Below are 17,412 nucleotides of genomic sequence, written 5' to 3'. Positions count from 1 at the left end.
GATTTTTAAATATTTTTTGGAGGGTTTTTTTTCTAGATGCGAGAAAACGGATATCTGTACCTCAAGAATTCAAAATTAAGGTTTTTCTTACATCTTTCTCATTGGTCTGCTTAACTGGACTTCCACTGAATTGAAAAGTTTTATGGTATTATTAGGTAATCATTTATTTAACAGGGATAGTGCACATTAAAAGCATGGCTGCAATGCGCCAGAATAAGCCCAAAGGCTATTTTTCCTCTGTAGTCCCCGGACAGGTGTTTAAATTGTCAACTTAAAAACCTCAAAGCATCAATTAATTACATTAATAGAAGATTTGAATTTGTAAAATGATTTTTCAAAGTATGTGAGGCTTCACACATTCCACGATGAATAAAAAACCCTCAACACACCCAAAAAAGCTCAATCTGAGGCTTGTTTTTGACATTTTGGTGACTCTAAACTCAGTAAGCATATTTGACATTTTTATGTTCCTACCATTTCTAATACCTTCTTTTATACTAACAGATTGGAGTGGAAAACAAGTCTCCTCTTAAATGATCCTCTAAAACAAGTGCTCCTTAACCCCTGGGCTGCGGATCGCTACCACTTTTTTATTTCTTTATCTAAAAATGTGTTGTTTTTTTTAAATAAAGATGTAATTTTATGAAAAGAATTTTTAACATTTAGTCTGCGAGAATCTGAAGCAGTGTGACACATCCCATTTCTTTCAATCGTCTGCAAGCTCAACGAAACAGATAACGTTTGTAATGTTACAAGCTAAATGTAACACTTTATTTTAAAAACTTTCTCTCTTATTATTTTGGTATTTTATTCTTGTAAAAAGTTGGATTTTTCCTCATAATTTAAATCTTTAATCCAATTGTTTTCTTTTTCTTTTTTTAAGCCGGTTCTATCACTACGTCATAGTTTTTGTGATGTGTTCATTTTTTGTACTTCTTTACCCGCCACATTTTAAAATTCAGACGAAGCTGAAGTTGGCGTCCGGTTCTCATTTTTACGGTTACATGGGCCCTGCATGAAATCTAAAGTTTAAACAAACTGCAGATGTTCATTAACATACATTAAAAAACTTACTAAAAAACAAAATACTCCCCTGTGTTAAAAAGAAATTCAATTCAAGGTTAAAAATATATACATATAAACTATAGTTAATCTAAGGGATAATCTAACTCTGAAGTGAGTTGATGAAGTACTAAAACGGCACTATATGAAAAAAAACGGATAATTTTGTTAATAATATAATTTCACAAGTTAAAAACAACTTTGTTTTCTTACATTTTCTATAAAATATCTACAGACGCTTTTAAGTGTTTTTACAAAAACCTGTTGGACCTTTTTAATATGAAAAATAGAAACCGGACGCTTAAACATAAAAACAATTGGGTGGTCTGTGGAATTACTAGTTGATAATGAACTGGTCTGAGGCCTAAAGAAGAACAGCTCTAAAACATTAAACTGCAAATCCTTTTGGCTTCCTGAAAGGCGATTATTCCGACCCCTAACAAATGTTTGCTTTCTCGGGTTGTAATTTCCTGGAAATCCAACCTGCAGGGAAACAAAGCCCCACAACACAATACCTTGTTGACTTCCACGATTTCCCTCCTCTCCTCGCTGGCCGGCCGGCTCTGCCCTCCTGAGCGGCTCTCGCGTTTGGATCCTTCATCTTCCACGAAAGGTATCAGTTGCTGTAACAGACACCAAAGCGAACATTTGTCCGGATTACTTACAGCAGGAGGAGAACTTCCACAGGCCGCCGTGTCAGATTGTTTTACACGACGCCGTTTTGCGACTTCAATAGTTTCAGGACTCGACTGTCTGGGGGGGGGGGGGGGGGGGGGGGGGGGGGCTTCTACAAAGGTTCGCCTCACACGGCAGAATCCTGAATCTATAGAAAGAAGCAACAGAAATGCATGTCCTCCCACACGCGTGTGTGTGTCCACATCAGTGTTGCTGCAGAAGGGAAAATGTGTGTGATCTCTGGCACGCGTGCAGACGGAGTGTCACAGAGACACAGGACACAGTCAGAAGATGAGACAGCGGATGGGAAATTGATTCATTTTTAAACGCTCTGTTTGCTTGACCTTGTCTGCTTGACACCACTGCAAGGCTGATGTGCAAGAGCCTTCGGGCGTGCAGCGTTCCTGAGAGCTCAGGGGAGGAGGGGGGCCAAACACGGCCTGCTGCTCTGCACCACACTGCCCCCTAGTGGTCTGCAAGTGGAACAGTTTTTTTCTGCTTTTGTTGGCAGGAATTAGAAGCAAGATTAGCCCGAAATTAGTTCGACAGCTCCCAATTTAAAAAACAAAATATTTTTATAAAACTGTCTCAGCTAAGAGACTGCAAATAACTTAATCAAAATATGATATATGGGTTTAAAAAAAAAAGGAAAATAATCCTCCACCAACAACTAGAAATAATTGTGATGTAAACTGTGAAATCTTTCCTAAAACATCACTTTTGGCTTAAATTCCCACTCCTATTATCTTTTGATCTAAATCGTTTCCAGTGTTCTTTTAGTTATGATTATAATGTTTTCAGCCCAAATTTCTGGGACGTAGTTTCTGAAGAGCGGCAGGAGTTCATCAGATATTTGCCTCGATAATGTTAGGTATGGAGTGCGAGCGGACCGCCAACCTAACATTATCGATGCAATGAAGATGGCGAGCAATATCAGAAATATCCAGCCATTCAGTTTTATCCAGATTCCAGCTCAGACGAGGAAAACAGACGTTTATGGATCCTTTGTGCCCCGCCCAGCCTAAATAGGATCTTTTTCTAACTGGATTTATTTTGCCTGCTCCTGGTTCATAACCATTTAAATAGAGAAGTAAATAATTTTATGCTTGATTTTCTTTTTAAAATGTCCTCCATCTTTAGAAAAAAATCCCACAATAGCATGTTAAAAACACCCAAAACACAGTTTGTACCAGAATGGGTCTTTAAAGTTGTACAGCTGGACCCTGAAAAAGGCAAACGGAACCAGGATTTGGCATTTTAGCACCAAAATTCTTATGGTACGATGAAGAGTTAGGGACACCCAAAAAAAAGAAACAAAGTAAAATTACAAGGTTTAAAGACAAAATTTACGAGAAAAAATGCCAAACTTTTCTCGTAAATGTACAAAAAAAAATCTCGTAAATTTTCTCTTAACCGTACGGGGGAAAAAAAGAAAAGTTTTCTCCTAAATGTAGAAGAAAAAACTCGTAAATTTACTGGATTTTTTTCTCGTGTATTTACAACTTAAGATCTCATAATTAAACATTTATGACTTTTTTTGTCGTAAATTTACGACTTAAAAGTCATAATTTAAAAAAAAAATGTTTGTAAACTGGCCAAAAAACTGCGTCATACTATGGAAACACCAATGGACGGGTGTTTTAGGTGAAGCTGAAGTGAGCAAATCTCAAGGCCGTGTCACAACGCCACTACGTGCATTTTGTGATATTGCACAGATGAAAATTGGTCACAATTGAATTTATGTGGAAGAAGGGAGAAAAATTGTGGTTGTTCACGTAAATTTCAGAGATGTATCAGGAATGAACCACATTAAAACCACAGAAGAAGTTCGAATAAACCAGGCAAAGAACACCTAAACCAACGTAGAACATGAAGCGTGCGTGATTATTGCGCTGTTTATCTGCAATTTATTAGTGATTTGTATGTCAATGACGTCATTTGAACGTGATATGTGTGCCGTATACGCGATATAAAAGTCACACATCAGTGGTTCATGTGTGAAAGGTCCATTAGACAGACGTGGAACGCTTGAGGACAGCCACAAATTTGAATCTCGCAAAAATCACGCACAATTGGGTAAGATTTACATTAGACTGCATGTAAACGTTGTAAAATAGCTTATACCATGGTCTGGGTGAATACTCGATTCTGATTGGCTGCTGGGTGTACATTAAAAAGTGATATACCACAGGATAACCGCACGGTGAAAAAAGAAGTTCCGTCAACTAGCTTAAATGTTTTGTATCACTGCGCCGGCTTCTTTAAAACAACCTTTTGCTTCATCATTTGGAAAAAAACAAGCCGTAAGAGGTGAACTTTCTCTCTGAACTGATGCTTTATTCAACCCATCGGAAAGATCTGCTGATAAACGATGGCAGCAGAGGAGGAAAGACGTCTTTCAGGTCTCTCCCGCATTAAACCGGAGATCATTAAAACCAGCGATGGTAGGATATTTGTGGAAGACGAACTCCTAAACTTTATTGCCGTGAAAATGAGAACACTGAGTCATGATGAAATTGTTTTACTTGTAACAAACAATTTCAGCTCTGAGCGAATTGAATCGTCAAAGAAAGTTTTGTTCGAGGTCTGCCCTAATACCTCTCAACGCTGCATCACTCACAAAGGCACGCAAAAGGATATTAACAACGTAAAGATTTGTTTGAAAGTGCTAAACGAGTGTGGGGACAATATTCCAAGATTTGTCTCGCACTATTTGGATGAACTGCCTCCTGTGTCATTCAACCATGTTGATGTCTCAGCGCTGCTGGCACGGATGGAGCAAATAAACAATGACATGCGCTGCATGAAACTCACTCTGGAGTCTCAAACTACTGCTTATGAAAATCTTCATGCTGTAACGACATCGATGGACAACCGGATCACTATGATGGAGCAGCAGCGCGCCGACGCTGAACCACTCAGCGGTGCTGAGTCAACAAACGCCGAGGAACCAACGTGCAGTAAGGCCAAACAGCCTGCAGGACAAGCTCCGACGCCACTGTGGAGTGTTGTTGTGCGAGAAGGACGCCGGCAGAAAGGAATGGATGTAAAACCTGCTTCAGTTTCAAAGCCGCAAGTGAATCGCGCAGCTGGTCGTGCGCGCAAAACTCCCGGTATTATTGGAACTGCCTCTGTTTCTAATATTCACGCAGTGAAGACGAAGATGGTGAGTGTTTTTGCAACCAAATTTGACCCAAGTTTGGATGCTGTTACACTTAACAAGTACCTGGAAGGCAAGATGGGACGGGAAGTTAAATGCAGGAAAATTGAGACTGTTCATGGAAGATTCAGCTCCTTTCACATAACGGCTGAATGTAACGCTGTGGCAGACATGTACGCGCCTGAGCTTTGGCCTGATGGTGTTTATGTGAGGCGCTACTATGAACCCCGCCGGAAAGAACAAACTTCTGCAGCCAGAGGTTCTCTGGCCCCAGAAATCACTCGGAGTGTGAATAAGGCCTCAGTTCCTGTGGGGGATGGCGGTGAATCCAACGCCTAAACCTCTTGTGTCGTCTTACTTGACAACAAATCATCATGCGGATTGTATCATATAATACGCGTGGCTTGCGGACTGGACACAGTGTTGCAGATAAATCCAGTCGCTATGTCGTTGATAAGCTTTTGAATGAGTGTGATGTATTATGTTTGCAAGAAACTTGGCTTGCCAAACAGGACTTGGACAATCTAAACTCATTACATGTGGATTTCCATGGTGCTGGTGAATCCACCACTGATCTGAGTACCAGAATCGTTCGAGGTAGAATTCCTGGGGGCGTGGCTATCCTCTGGAATGTTAAGTATGATGCTGCTGTTAATGTTGTGAGGCTTAATGTTGATTGGGCTGTTGGCTTGGAAATCGACATTGATGAAAAGAAATTTACAATTCTAAATGTCTACATGCCCTATGAGTCTAATCTATTGGAGGACGAATTCTTGCACAAATTAGCATTCATAAAAGCATATATTGAGGATAGCAGCTCCACTTGTGTGTTTGTTATGGGAGATTTTAATGCTGATCTCTCAGATGACTCATCAATATTTGGTAATCATTTAACTTCTTACTGTGAAGAAAATAATCTCACCTTATCAAGTAAAATACTTCTCCCAGATACAAGCTTTACTTATATCAGTGATGCCTGGCATTCCACCTCATGGCTGGACCACTGTATCTGTACTACGGATGCTCATGCTTCTCTGAGTAACATAGAAATCCTGTATAACTTGGCTACCTCTGATCACATACCAATAATCTTCTCCTTAAATGTGGCAAATGTACCATCTCTTGTGGCGAAAGATAATAACGATCTTACAGATAAACTTGATTGGTCCAAAGTTACAAATGAGGACATCAATAAATACACGGCAACCACCGATGCTCAGCTGCAGGCTGTAAAATTGCCCAGGGATGCGCTGGCATGCTGTGATCCAAACTGCAAAAATACTACTCATTGCAATGAATTGTGTAAACTCTATGAAAATATAGTAAAAGCTGTAAAAGATAGTAGTCTTTGCCTACGAAGCAGGAGTCTTAAAAGCTGGACTGTCAAGCCAGGCTGGAATGACTTTGTAGCTGAACATCATGCTGCAGCCAGGGACGCTTTCAGACTCTGGCATGAAGCTGGGAAGCCTCGTCAAGGTGCCTTGTTTGAGAGCAAGAAAATGACTACTGCTAGATTCAAATATTCACTTCGCATTCTCAAAAGGCAAGAAAACATGATGAGAGCAGACTCTCTGGCCAGAGGTCTACAAAATAATGATTACCATAAATTCTGGAAGGAGGTTAATTGTATGAATAATCGTAAAACTTCATTGCCATCCAACATTGAAGGTGTATGTGGTGCTGATAACATTGCTGATTTATGGCGTAAGCATTATTCTGACCTGCTTAATTCGGTAAAAAGTCATGCAGTTTCTATTGACAATGTGGATTTTACAGACACAATGGTTATTCGTGCAAGTGAGATTCAAGATGCAATTTCAAAGATAAAAGAAGGCAAAGCATGTGGTCTTGATGACATCACAGTCGAGCATTTAAAATATTCAAGTTTTAAATTACTGCCCCTGCTGGCCATGTGTTTCACTGGCTTTTTAACCCATGGAGTCCTGCCTGATTCAATTCTCTCAGTTGTTTTAATTCCCGTCATCAAAGACAAGACCGCCAGTTTAAATAGTCTGTCGAACTACAGACCGATTGCCCTTTCCAGCAACATTTCAAAAATTTTAGAATATGTTTTATTGACTAGACTCGAAGTGCATCTTTTAACAAGTGAGAACCAATTTGGTTTTAAAAAAAGCCTTGGCACTGATATGTGTATCTACGCGTTACAGGAAATAGTTGGGAAATACCTGCATCTGAATACATCTGTATTTCTGTGTTTTATTGATGCCACTAAGGCCTTTGACAGGGTCAACCACCTCAAGCTTTTTCAGAAGCTAATTAATCGAGGAGTGCCCAAATATCTTGTACGACTCCTGGCTTTCTGGTATGCTAATCAAACAATGGCAGTCAAATGGGGCAATGTCTTATCAGAGCCTTTTTATGTAAGCAATGGAGTTCAACAGGGGGGGATCCTCTCTCCATTTCTATTCAATGTGTATATTCATGACCTATCCACTAATCTGAATCTGTGCAAAACTGGATGTGTTGTTGGATGTCAAACCTTTAATCATCTTATGTATGCTGATGACCTTGTCATTTTTAGCCCCTACAGTGCTGGGTTACAAACACTTTTAAAAGTTTGTTCTGACTATGGCAGAGACTTTGACATAAAATACAATCCCTCCAAAAGCAAAGTAATGATCGTAAGGACCAAAGACGACAGAAATGTAAACTTTCCTGTTTTTAAGCTTTGTGGAACGCCTCTGGAACAAACATCATCTATCAAATATCTTGGACATTTCATTACTGACGATTGGAGGGATGATAGAGACATTCAGAGACAGTACTGTAAACTCTATGCTCAGGCAAATATGCTGATGAGAAAATTCAGTGCATGTTCTCTTCAAGTGAAGTGTTCGCTGTTCAGAGCTTACTGCACTCCTCTGTATACGGCCCCTCTTTGGTGGAACTATGGACGTGGGACATTCCACAAATTCTTGGTGGCCTATAATGATGCTTTTAGGCTTCTGCTACAGGTGCCCAGGTGGTACAGAGCCAGTCAGCTGTTTGTGGACGCTCACATCCCCACCTGTGAAGCTCTACTGCGTAAGCTTACATACAGCCTCATGGAACGCCTGGACAAATCTAAGAACTCAATTATCATGTCTCTGACTGATCCCAAAAGAAGCTCATGCCGCTACACTTCTGCCCTAAGGAAACACTGGATACAGCGATTATACTCTTTTTAAGTTATATCTTTTTACTTTTTATTATAAATACTGTATTTGTATCTTATGTTTTATTTTATTCTCTTTTCCTCCTATGGACCACCTGAGTCTGAAATAAAAAAAAAAAAAAAAAAATATATATATATATATATATACATCGCAGAATCTTGACTGCAAATCGGAAGAAAAACAAGAATTAAGGAATAAAAACTTGTTAATATGTAAGTGACCATGGTATAAGCGGGTTAATGGGCTTCGAAGTGTGCGTTATTACTTTTTAAAGCATTTCGCGGAAGCAACCGTCCTCCTCACGGCGTGCGTTAAAAAGTAATAATGCATACTTCAAAGGAAATTAACCCTTACGTAAACTGCGTAATTTTATAGCAACCAAAATTGTTAAACAGCTCAAAACTAAATTCACGTAAAGACCCGACAGCTGAAGACCTCTACGGACATCTGCGCACATCGAAAAACGTAAGAAACAATTCTGACTTATCACGCATTAATCACCAAAGACTGAAACTTCATACGTGAAAAAAGAGGGCAAAATGTACGTAGTGAGATTTTAAAGGACCGTCTGTCCTCATTTTAAAGGAATTATAGGTTCTGGGCAAGAAGTCAGACAGTTGAGAAAGGAAAGAGAAAAAAAATGAAGAGAAGAAAAACAAAAAAAACAATGAAGCCGTGAGGGAAGAATCCAGAAGGTGTAAAAAAGAAAAGTGGGAAAATCGTTTCGTTTCTCTGAAACTCTTGGCAGAGCTCCACACCAAACTGTAAACTTAGAGGAGGGGGGTAAGACACCGAGAACATGTGCGGGAAATTATACCAAACTATGAGCTCAGCCCCCCCCCACAAACTCAAAACAACCTGAAGAAAGGACAACATTCAAGTTTTTCCAAAACATCATTTTGAAAGCAAAGCCAATGAAATATTGAATTTTCGAGGTAGTGGGCAGACTTTGGCAGCTCCAGGAGGAAAATGAAATGTGCTGAGTAGGGTCGGGAAAGATTGATGGAAAGCGTGCTGTGCGAGTGTGTGTGTGTGTGTGTGTGTCTGTGTGCTTAAATGTGTCTATTTTCTGTAAGTCACAACCTCGGCCTGTTTTACACAAAGATGGATGTGGTTTTCAGCCTGACAGAAAAGAACAGGCTAATGAAGTTCTCCGGGCTGCTTTCCCGAGAAAAAAAAAGAAAAAGGTTAGAAAAGAAGGGGAAGAAAAATATCAAAGCTGGAAGAAAAACAGCAGGGTGAAGGGGGGTAAGGAGATGAGGAAATGAAAGAAACCAAAATAGCTGCAGTGAAGAGAGGGGGGGTAAAAAGACGAGCAGGAACAAAGAGAAGAAGAATAAAACGGAGGAAGATGCTGGAGATTTGTAAACTGTTTCTAAAGGAATAAAAGTGCACCAAACGGCAGCTGGGGGAGGTGAAGAAGGCGATGGAGGGATGCCGACATGGGCACTTGGTCCAGCTGTTCGTTAAACGGATCTGCCGCTAATGAGACTGCGATGAGGTCGCGCTGCACGAGTCATTGATTCCACTTCCTGTTTCCGGCAGCCAATGGTGAGCGGCTGTTGAGCAGCCATCTGCATCCCCCCGGGTGATAGATGGCGTGCGGGGCGGCTCCAAAATCCACCAAGCGTCAAACAAACACGGCGAGCTGGCTCGCCGGCTGGTCGGGGCTGCTGGAGGCTCGACGGGGAACGAGGGCAAACATTTGAAGGTGGACGGAGAGGCGGTGGAGCGAAGGAAAATGTCACAGGAAGAACAGCATCACGGGTTTGGATTCAAACCGCAGACCAACAGTGATTGAGGCAATCTATAGAAATTGGTGACGAGCTTCTGCAATCGTGCAACTCGACCAATGGCAGGGGGACGCTGAACCGTTAGCGCTCCACGGTGGAAGTGAGTCTTTCTGTGAGTGTTACCAAGACGGTTGTCTCCATAACTCTTGTGCTATCTTGTGGGGTCCAGATGACCCCACTCCCAACCGTAAACGTTGGGAGTGGGGTCATCTGGACCCCACAAGATAGCACAAGGGTTAAACAAATGCCTCCAAACAGAAGGCTCCCTAATTTAGCGATAATTAAATAGATGAAAAATCTATTGCACCCCTTTTGACCCGCCCTCACTGCCTGACTGGCGGCTACATGCCCTCCCCTCTCCTGTCCTGCCACCCTCTTCAGAGATGACCAAATTTTAAACAAAAAACATACACATTTTTCAAAAAAGGTGGTTTTTCTATTGGTTTTATCTCCATAGCAACCATTTGACAAACAGATCTATGTCATTTTTAGAAGAATTGGTGAAGGTCGATTTTTTGGATTCCTTTTCGTTTGTCGTATTGTTTCGTTCAGCCGGAGACAACGATTCATGCATTCAATGTTCACAATATTTCAGTAAAGAAAATATGTAAGCAGCAGGAAAACGCCACTTTAGCGAGCACTTCAACGAGCTAACGGCGTTCAAAATCTCATTTCCCAAAGATGATAATGCCCAAGGAGTTAGAGGCTGAAATCTGTAGAAGGTACAGAAGAAAAATTCAAAATTCCCAAGGTCAAAGGTCAACAAATCCTGGTTGTTGTTGTAGACTTAACCTGGCAGCCTGTGTGTGAAATTTCGTAGAGATGCCTTAAAGAAAAGTTTTCTACTCCTATATGGCACCAACCAAACGTTTTTTAATTTCCTTCGATTTGCTACTATTAATTTCTACTTCTGTGCAGGATTGTTTTAATGAAGTGTTCTGCACAGGAACAAAAAGATTTTTTTAAATATTCCTAAAAACCAACATGTGGGAAAAAACAGCAGAAAAAGGTTAGGGGTCAAAAACCGAAAACAAAAGTTAAAGAAAAAAACGTGTCGATAAAACATTTTAAGTAAGTCAAAAATAGCGATGGAGGCGAAATATTTGACCAAAAAAATCAACCTAATTTTGGTTTAAATTGATCAGTGATAACATTTAATCAAGTAAGGGATAAAAGGTGATGGCAAGAAATAAATAATGCGGAAAATTCAAGTACATTTCTGCTCAAAGAATGAAAGTAATCATTAATAAAACACAAAAATAGGGGTTTGTTTGGAGGATGAAGTGACTCCATTAAACCTTTTTTCCTGTTTGTCTTTTGTGATTCAGCAAACATTCAACTGGCCCAACAAAAAGAGTTTGGTGGTAAATTTTTTTTTATTTACGTCTAACTTTGTTTCTGTTTTTCCTCTAAAAGTTAAAGGCAGCCATCTAAACAACGAGCTTCAACTCAGTGAAGAGCTGTTAATCAGCAGAAGAAGAAATACCAACCTTGGTCATTTGACAGATTAATTCATTTGTCTGTTGTCTGTTTTATAGTTTTATAGTTTGTCTGTTACTGTCATTTGACAGTAACAGACAAACTATAAAACAAATGATTAATAAATTATTGAAAAATGGTTAAATTGATTGACCTTTAATGATATTACTTCACTTGCTCCAAAAAATTGATAAGTTGATTCATGATTTTTCCTAATGAAACATAATTTTGCACATATTATTAACTTTTGATACTTGATCAAATTTTTGTTATGAAAATTTCTGAAACAGTGTTATGTCTATTTTGCTGATATAGTATTTATTTTTAATAATATCAATGACTTTTATAAGTAACATAATCTGCATATATTTTGGAAAACTGATCTTCATTTGCCATGTTGATTTCTAAAAGTTATTTTTTACAAAATAATTTAAGCAATTCATCTTTGTCATGTGCTTTATTGATATTTCAGGATTATTAATTCTGTCTGATAAAAGTTATGAACCGGATGATGATAAATCATGTAATAAAATGGTTACAGTAGAACAGGGGTGGGATTATATAAGTTTGCTTCCTTCCACTCCCTTTCAAACAATATTTATTAATATAACTAATTATATGAATGTATAACTGATGATTGTATTGTTTTGTGTATTATTCCTATTTGATTGCTTGAAATAAACCATTTCAAATCAAAATTTCAAATCAAAATCAAAGAGACACAAACCCAGAATTTATCAGGAAGCTGCGGTGGTTCAACAAGAAAATGGAAAATACTCCTTAAAGGAAAGTGCTGACATGAGAGCAGCATTTTTATTTATTTCTTTTTTAAATTGTAAATGTCTGTGAGTGACTCACCTCTGGCGGTACGAGCTCCAGCCCGGCACAGTTCTCGTTACATTTGTCGTAAACAAGGCGTAGTTTGCGAAAGAGCACAGAGAGCATCCGTAAATGCTCCTGCAGTTTTCCCAGCCGGTCCTGGTGGGTGTTCGGGTGGTAAGTGACCCCGTTGGGCAACTGAGAGGAAGCAACAGACGAAACATCAGAGAAATGCTACTCCTAAAAGAACCGCATCACATGAGGAGAAATGAGCCAAAACAGATGATAAGCAAATCCAGACTAACAAAGACTTATTTCCTTGAAGAACACCCACAAGCCTTTGGGGCACTTATGCCTGAAAAGAAACATCCTATACATTAGAAAAGAAAGTGAGTAAAAACGTGTTTTCTCCTGTTTTTATTTTTTATTCACAACCGCTGCAGTTACTGTAACAATCCCATTCATTTCTATGTTTCAGGGAGAAACATGAAAATCTCATCTAACGGACAAGGCAGGAACTGAGCTACAAGACGCAGGAATGAGGCAGAATTGAGGAATGGTCACGAGATTTCACACAATTCAACTCTCCAAGCAAAAGAAACTGCTTCTGGGGTCATCCTGAAACATTTGCTCGCGACTCAGAGACGTGGCTTTTCTGCTGTAGTTCTCTTGTGCTTCTCCATCCATCCATCCATCTTCTTCCGGTCATCTGGGGCGGGGGGCAGCAGTCTAAGCAAAGATGGCCCTCCCCCCGGCCACTTCCTCCAGCTCCTGAAGACGTTCCCAGGCCAGCCGAGAGGCGTAGTCTCTCCAGCGTGTCCTGGGTCTCTCCCGGGGCCTCAACCCAGTGGGACATGCTTGAAACACCTCCCCAGGGAGGCGTCCGAAGCAGATGCCCGAGCCACCTCAGCTGGCTCCTCTCAATGTGGAGGAGCAGCGGCGGCTCTACTCCGAGCTGGGATTTTCAGATGAAAAGGGGAATCTGCACCCGTCTGCCACGTGATGCTGCGGACGTGTCAGCTGAGACCTGACCCACAGCCTCCGGAGAGTTAAGGCACTCAGGGCGGACCTCATCCACTCCTGGCGCCTCGCCAACCAAGGAGCTCATCGACTACTTTGGCGACTTCAGCCTAGGTGATGGACAGCCCCATCCCAAAGTCCCCGACCTCTTCTACTTCGTAAAATAAAGACCCCAAAGTGCTTTCTCTTTGTGAGATTTTGTAAATCAGATTAGTCATTTAGTGAGCTGATTTCTACGGAACAACAAATTCAACACAATAATGGATTTTATGAGGAAAAAGAAGGTGGATGATTTCAATCCAATTTTAAACCTCATCATTCTGCTAAACATGCTTAAAGACCTAAACAGCCTCTCTCTTTCCCTCTCTCTCTCTAAACCCCTTTTCCTCCACCTGTGAACCAACAAATTAATTTGTTAAAAAACAAATTTCCCATAAACACATAAGGTATCATTGGATATTATTTAAGCACATCAGGACTTTGTAGAGAATTTCAAATGATTCAAATGAAACTACCCAAGAACAACTTTCCCATAAAGAGGCCATAAATGATTGGTCTGGTTCTTAGTATGACATGTAAAGCCTTTTGCAGCATGTTGATAAGATCACATGGCTCATTTTTGCAAGAAAAAAAAAACGTTTTTTTTTTCTCTATATTTGCTAGTGCTCTAGTGTAAGGATATTTTTACTTGGGTTTCTTTAATGTTAAATAGGTTACAACTCTTAATGCTGAACATTTTCGAGTGAAAGCTGCATAAAAAACAGGTGATGTGAGCACACAGCCTCACCTGCATATTTCTCAGCAGCTGAAATATCTCCATGGTCCTCAGGACTATGTCTTGGACGGTTTCCTGTCCGATCCGACAAAGTGAGGCGGTGTTGACATCTCGGCCTGCCTGGGCCTGTTGACCCCCGAAAGGTGGCGCTAGTGGAGGGGTTGTCATGGAAACAGATGAAGATGCTGAGGGGAAGAGGTAAAGCTCCAGGTTGGGAGACCTTCACATGCCTATGAAGAGAAAAAGATAGGTTTACAAAAGCTCATTTGATACGTTTCATTATTAAATTTAAAAAAAAACTTAGCAATGGTTAATACAGAAAAATTACAACCCAACTTTATTTATAACGTCACTTAAAACAACAACAATCAAGCACACAAAAAAAGCTAAATATTAAAAAAAAATCTAACATAAATAACCAAATAAAAAAGCTGATCAGAGTCTAGTGTTAGATATCTTTATTTTGAGTTCAAATAAAAAACGGTTTTAAAAATTCAAGTTTTTCAAAATAAAAGGTTTCTTAGCTAACTGTAGCACTAAGCAGCTGACAGACTCATAATCATAAAGCAGTAAGCTAACCTCACATCCTACTAAAATAAGTCAATATCCCTAAACATTCGCATACACCAGAAAAGCGAGTCTATGTAAAATCCTGGACCACATGTCACAAACATGTTTGGCTAAGTAAAGTTGAATAGCTCACATGTTTAGACGAGATCTTAGCTAAAGTAAAGACACGTCAGTTCAGACTTTCTCTGCATTTGTTTTTGGTATTGTTTACATTCGTACAGTGACTTCCGGATTAGCGTTAGAATTAATTGTCCACGATTATAAACAGATTATTAGACGACGTTAATAACTACCTGTGTTGTGTTATTTCTTTTTATCTTTTGTTGACATGTGAAGTCCCGAGGTCCTCAGCTCAGCTGCTTCCCAGCAGGTCCCCCTGCTCTTGCTGCTACTTCAAGTATCGCGAGAACACGGTAATCTCGACATAGAGACTAGGGGAAGGAAATGACAGACGGCATCTATTTTTTTCTATATTGTTAAAGCGAATTAATCATGATTACTCAGTTACTAAAAAAAAAAGTTTTTTTTATCTTTGTTTGTAAGATTTATATTATTCAACAAAGTATCTTTACAGTCTAAGAGTGTGATTTAAAAAGATTAAGACACTTTTTTTGCTTTAAAAAGATAAACAGTAACAGACAAACTAAAAATAGTTTTTTTCTGTACTGTAAATCTAAAATTATTTTTGAAGTTGTTTCAATCAAAAGTATACAAACTAATATATATGGCCCAGGTCTCAAGACTGAATCTGAATTTCCATTTGTCTACTTTTTACATTTGTAATCCAGTTTCATGTTGTTGTTTTTTTGTTTGTTTAATGTCAAAATCAAAATTCTGAATATATTAGATACCTATTTTTGTTGTTGCTGTTTTTGTTTGTTTTTATAAAGCTGGTTTTAACATGTCAAACAAATAGACATTTCTTACGTTTATGTCATGAAAAAATGTCAGTGATTCATAAAGTTTTTTAGTCGTCATTTTTTAAAGAGACAAAACTTCTCAGTCTTAATAATCCAAACTGGAATAGAACATTTTTTATTATTAAACATGCAGAACTACACGTTTTAAATCTTTAGTAAAAAACAAAACAAATTCCAGTTAAAATGTAAATATAGTAAGTTAAATAAATATAGATAGATAGATAGATAGATAGATAGATAGATAGATAGATAGATAGATAGATAGATAGATAGATAGATAGATAGATAGATAGATAGATAGATAGATAGATAGATAGATAGATAGATAGATAGATAGATAGATAGACAGGCAGGCAGGCAGGCAGGCAGGCAGGCAGGCAGGCAGGCAGGCAGGCAGGCAGGCAGGCAGGCAGGCAGGCAGGCAGGCAGACAGACAGACAGACAGACAGACAGACAGACAGACAGACAGACAGACAGACAGACAGACAGACAGACAGACAGACAGACAGACAGACAGACAGACAGACAGACAGACAGATAGACAGATAGATAGATAGATAGATAGATAGATAGATAGATAGATAGATAGATAGATAGATAGATAGATAGATAGATATAGAGAGAGGGAGAGAGAGAGACCAGGGCTCCCCAACTTTACTCTTCCTTCTGGACCTGTCAGCTGCCGTGGTATATCATTGCCACGGTAATCACATCTCACAAACAGGACAGAATATGTGGCTCTGGGGACTGCTAAATGTCACACACACACAGTCACCTGCGGAGTGCCTCAAGGCTCTGTTCTTGGACCTTCACTATTTACCACCTACATATCTCCACTCAGACAAATCATCCAAAATGGATTCCACTCCCACCCTAACTTCTTCTGCCCTCCAGGCATGTTTCCAGGAGATAGAGACGTGGATGGCTGAAAACTCTCTCCCATTCAACAGCAACAAGACTAAAGCCATATTAATCGGTACACCTCACCAGATCAAAACATCCTCCATCAAAGGCATTGTGGTTTCTGGTCACAACATTCCACTCTCTTAAATCTTGGTGTCAAAATCGATTCTAATCTAACATTTGATCATCACATACGTCACCTCTCCAAAGTGTCTGTTTTCCATCTCAAAAACATTGCCAAGCTCCGCCCCTCACTCACCCAGTCTGATGCAGAAAAACTGATCCATGCATTTATCTCCTTGTTGGGATTCCTGGCAGGAGCCTGGAAAAGCTTCAGCACATCCAAAATTGCGCTGCTAGGGTCCTGACAAGGAGATGCAAATTTGACCACATCATTCCTGTTCTTCAGTCACTTCACTGGTTACCCATTCATTCCAGAATTCACTACAAACTCTGTCTCCTCACCTACCAATGCGTCCATGGAACTGCCCCTGCCTACTTTAGTAAGCTCCTTTCCCTGCATGCAACGTCACGACTCCTCCGCTCAAATTTTACACATTGCCTTCATCAACCAAGGATCAGGTTAACCACAATGGGAGACAGAGCCTTTCAGGCTGCTGCCCCTCGACTCTGGAAAAATCTTCCGGAATCCCTCATAGCCCCATTATTATTATCATTGTTGTTATTATTAATATTAATATGATTATCATATGCTAACATTAATGGATAAGAGTAATCAAAATAATATGTTTCACAAAAGCAAAGCATTTTGCAAGAAGATTAAATACATTTACTAAACTAACATTGAATATTCAGCTCATAGAAGTACGGTGTGTAGGTTCACCCAATGTTCTTGTATTTCCATAAACTAAAAGTAAAAATTCAGAGAACAGAACTACAAAACTGATCTACCATGTCGAAAAATAAAGACTCCAACAGTGGCTGGGCTGGCCTGAAAACAGCATGTTTGGGCACAGCTACCTCATTCATTCAGGTACTTTTGTCCAACTGTGATGTTAATCATTACGGAAGCTCTGAGCTGCCACTGCGAAAAATATTT

General features: G+C 39.6%; 1 protein-coding gene across 1 annotated transcript in view; it reads right to left on the bottom strand.

Annotated features, from left to right (window-relative positions):
* Positions 1 to 14,957, bottom strand: part of med30 (mediator complex subunit 30) — a 52,396-nt gene extending 37,439 nt beyond the window's left edge. Inside the window, exons 1-4 of the mRNA XM_004073754.5 lie at positions 14,823 to 14,957; positions 13,972 to 14,189; positions 12,204 to 12,362; positions 1,578 to 1,685 (exon numbers count right to left, since the gene is read on the bottom strand). Coding sequence (XP_004073802.1) covers positions 1,578 to 1,685; positions 12,204 to 12,362; positions 13,972 to 14,127 — 423 coding nt within the window. The 5' untranslated portion in view covers positions 14,128 to 14,189; positions 14,823 to 14,957. The remainder of the gene's footprint in view (positions 1 to 1,577; positions 1,686 to 12,203; positions 12,363 to 13,971; positions 14,190 to 14,822) is intronic.
* Between the last annotated feature and the right edge of the window lie 2,455 nt (positions 14,958 to 17,412).

The sequence above is a fragment of the Oryzias latipes genome, chromosome 11 (assembly GCF_053564925.1).
Source record: "Oryzias latipes strain Hd-rR chromosome 11, Olatipes_Hd-rR_3.1".
NCBI lineage: Eukaryota > Metazoa > Chordata > Actinopteri > Beloniformes > Adrianichthyidae > Oryzias > Oryzias latipes.
Note: the sequence above shows the minus strand (reverse complement) of the source record. Positions and strands in the feature narration are given on the sequence as shown.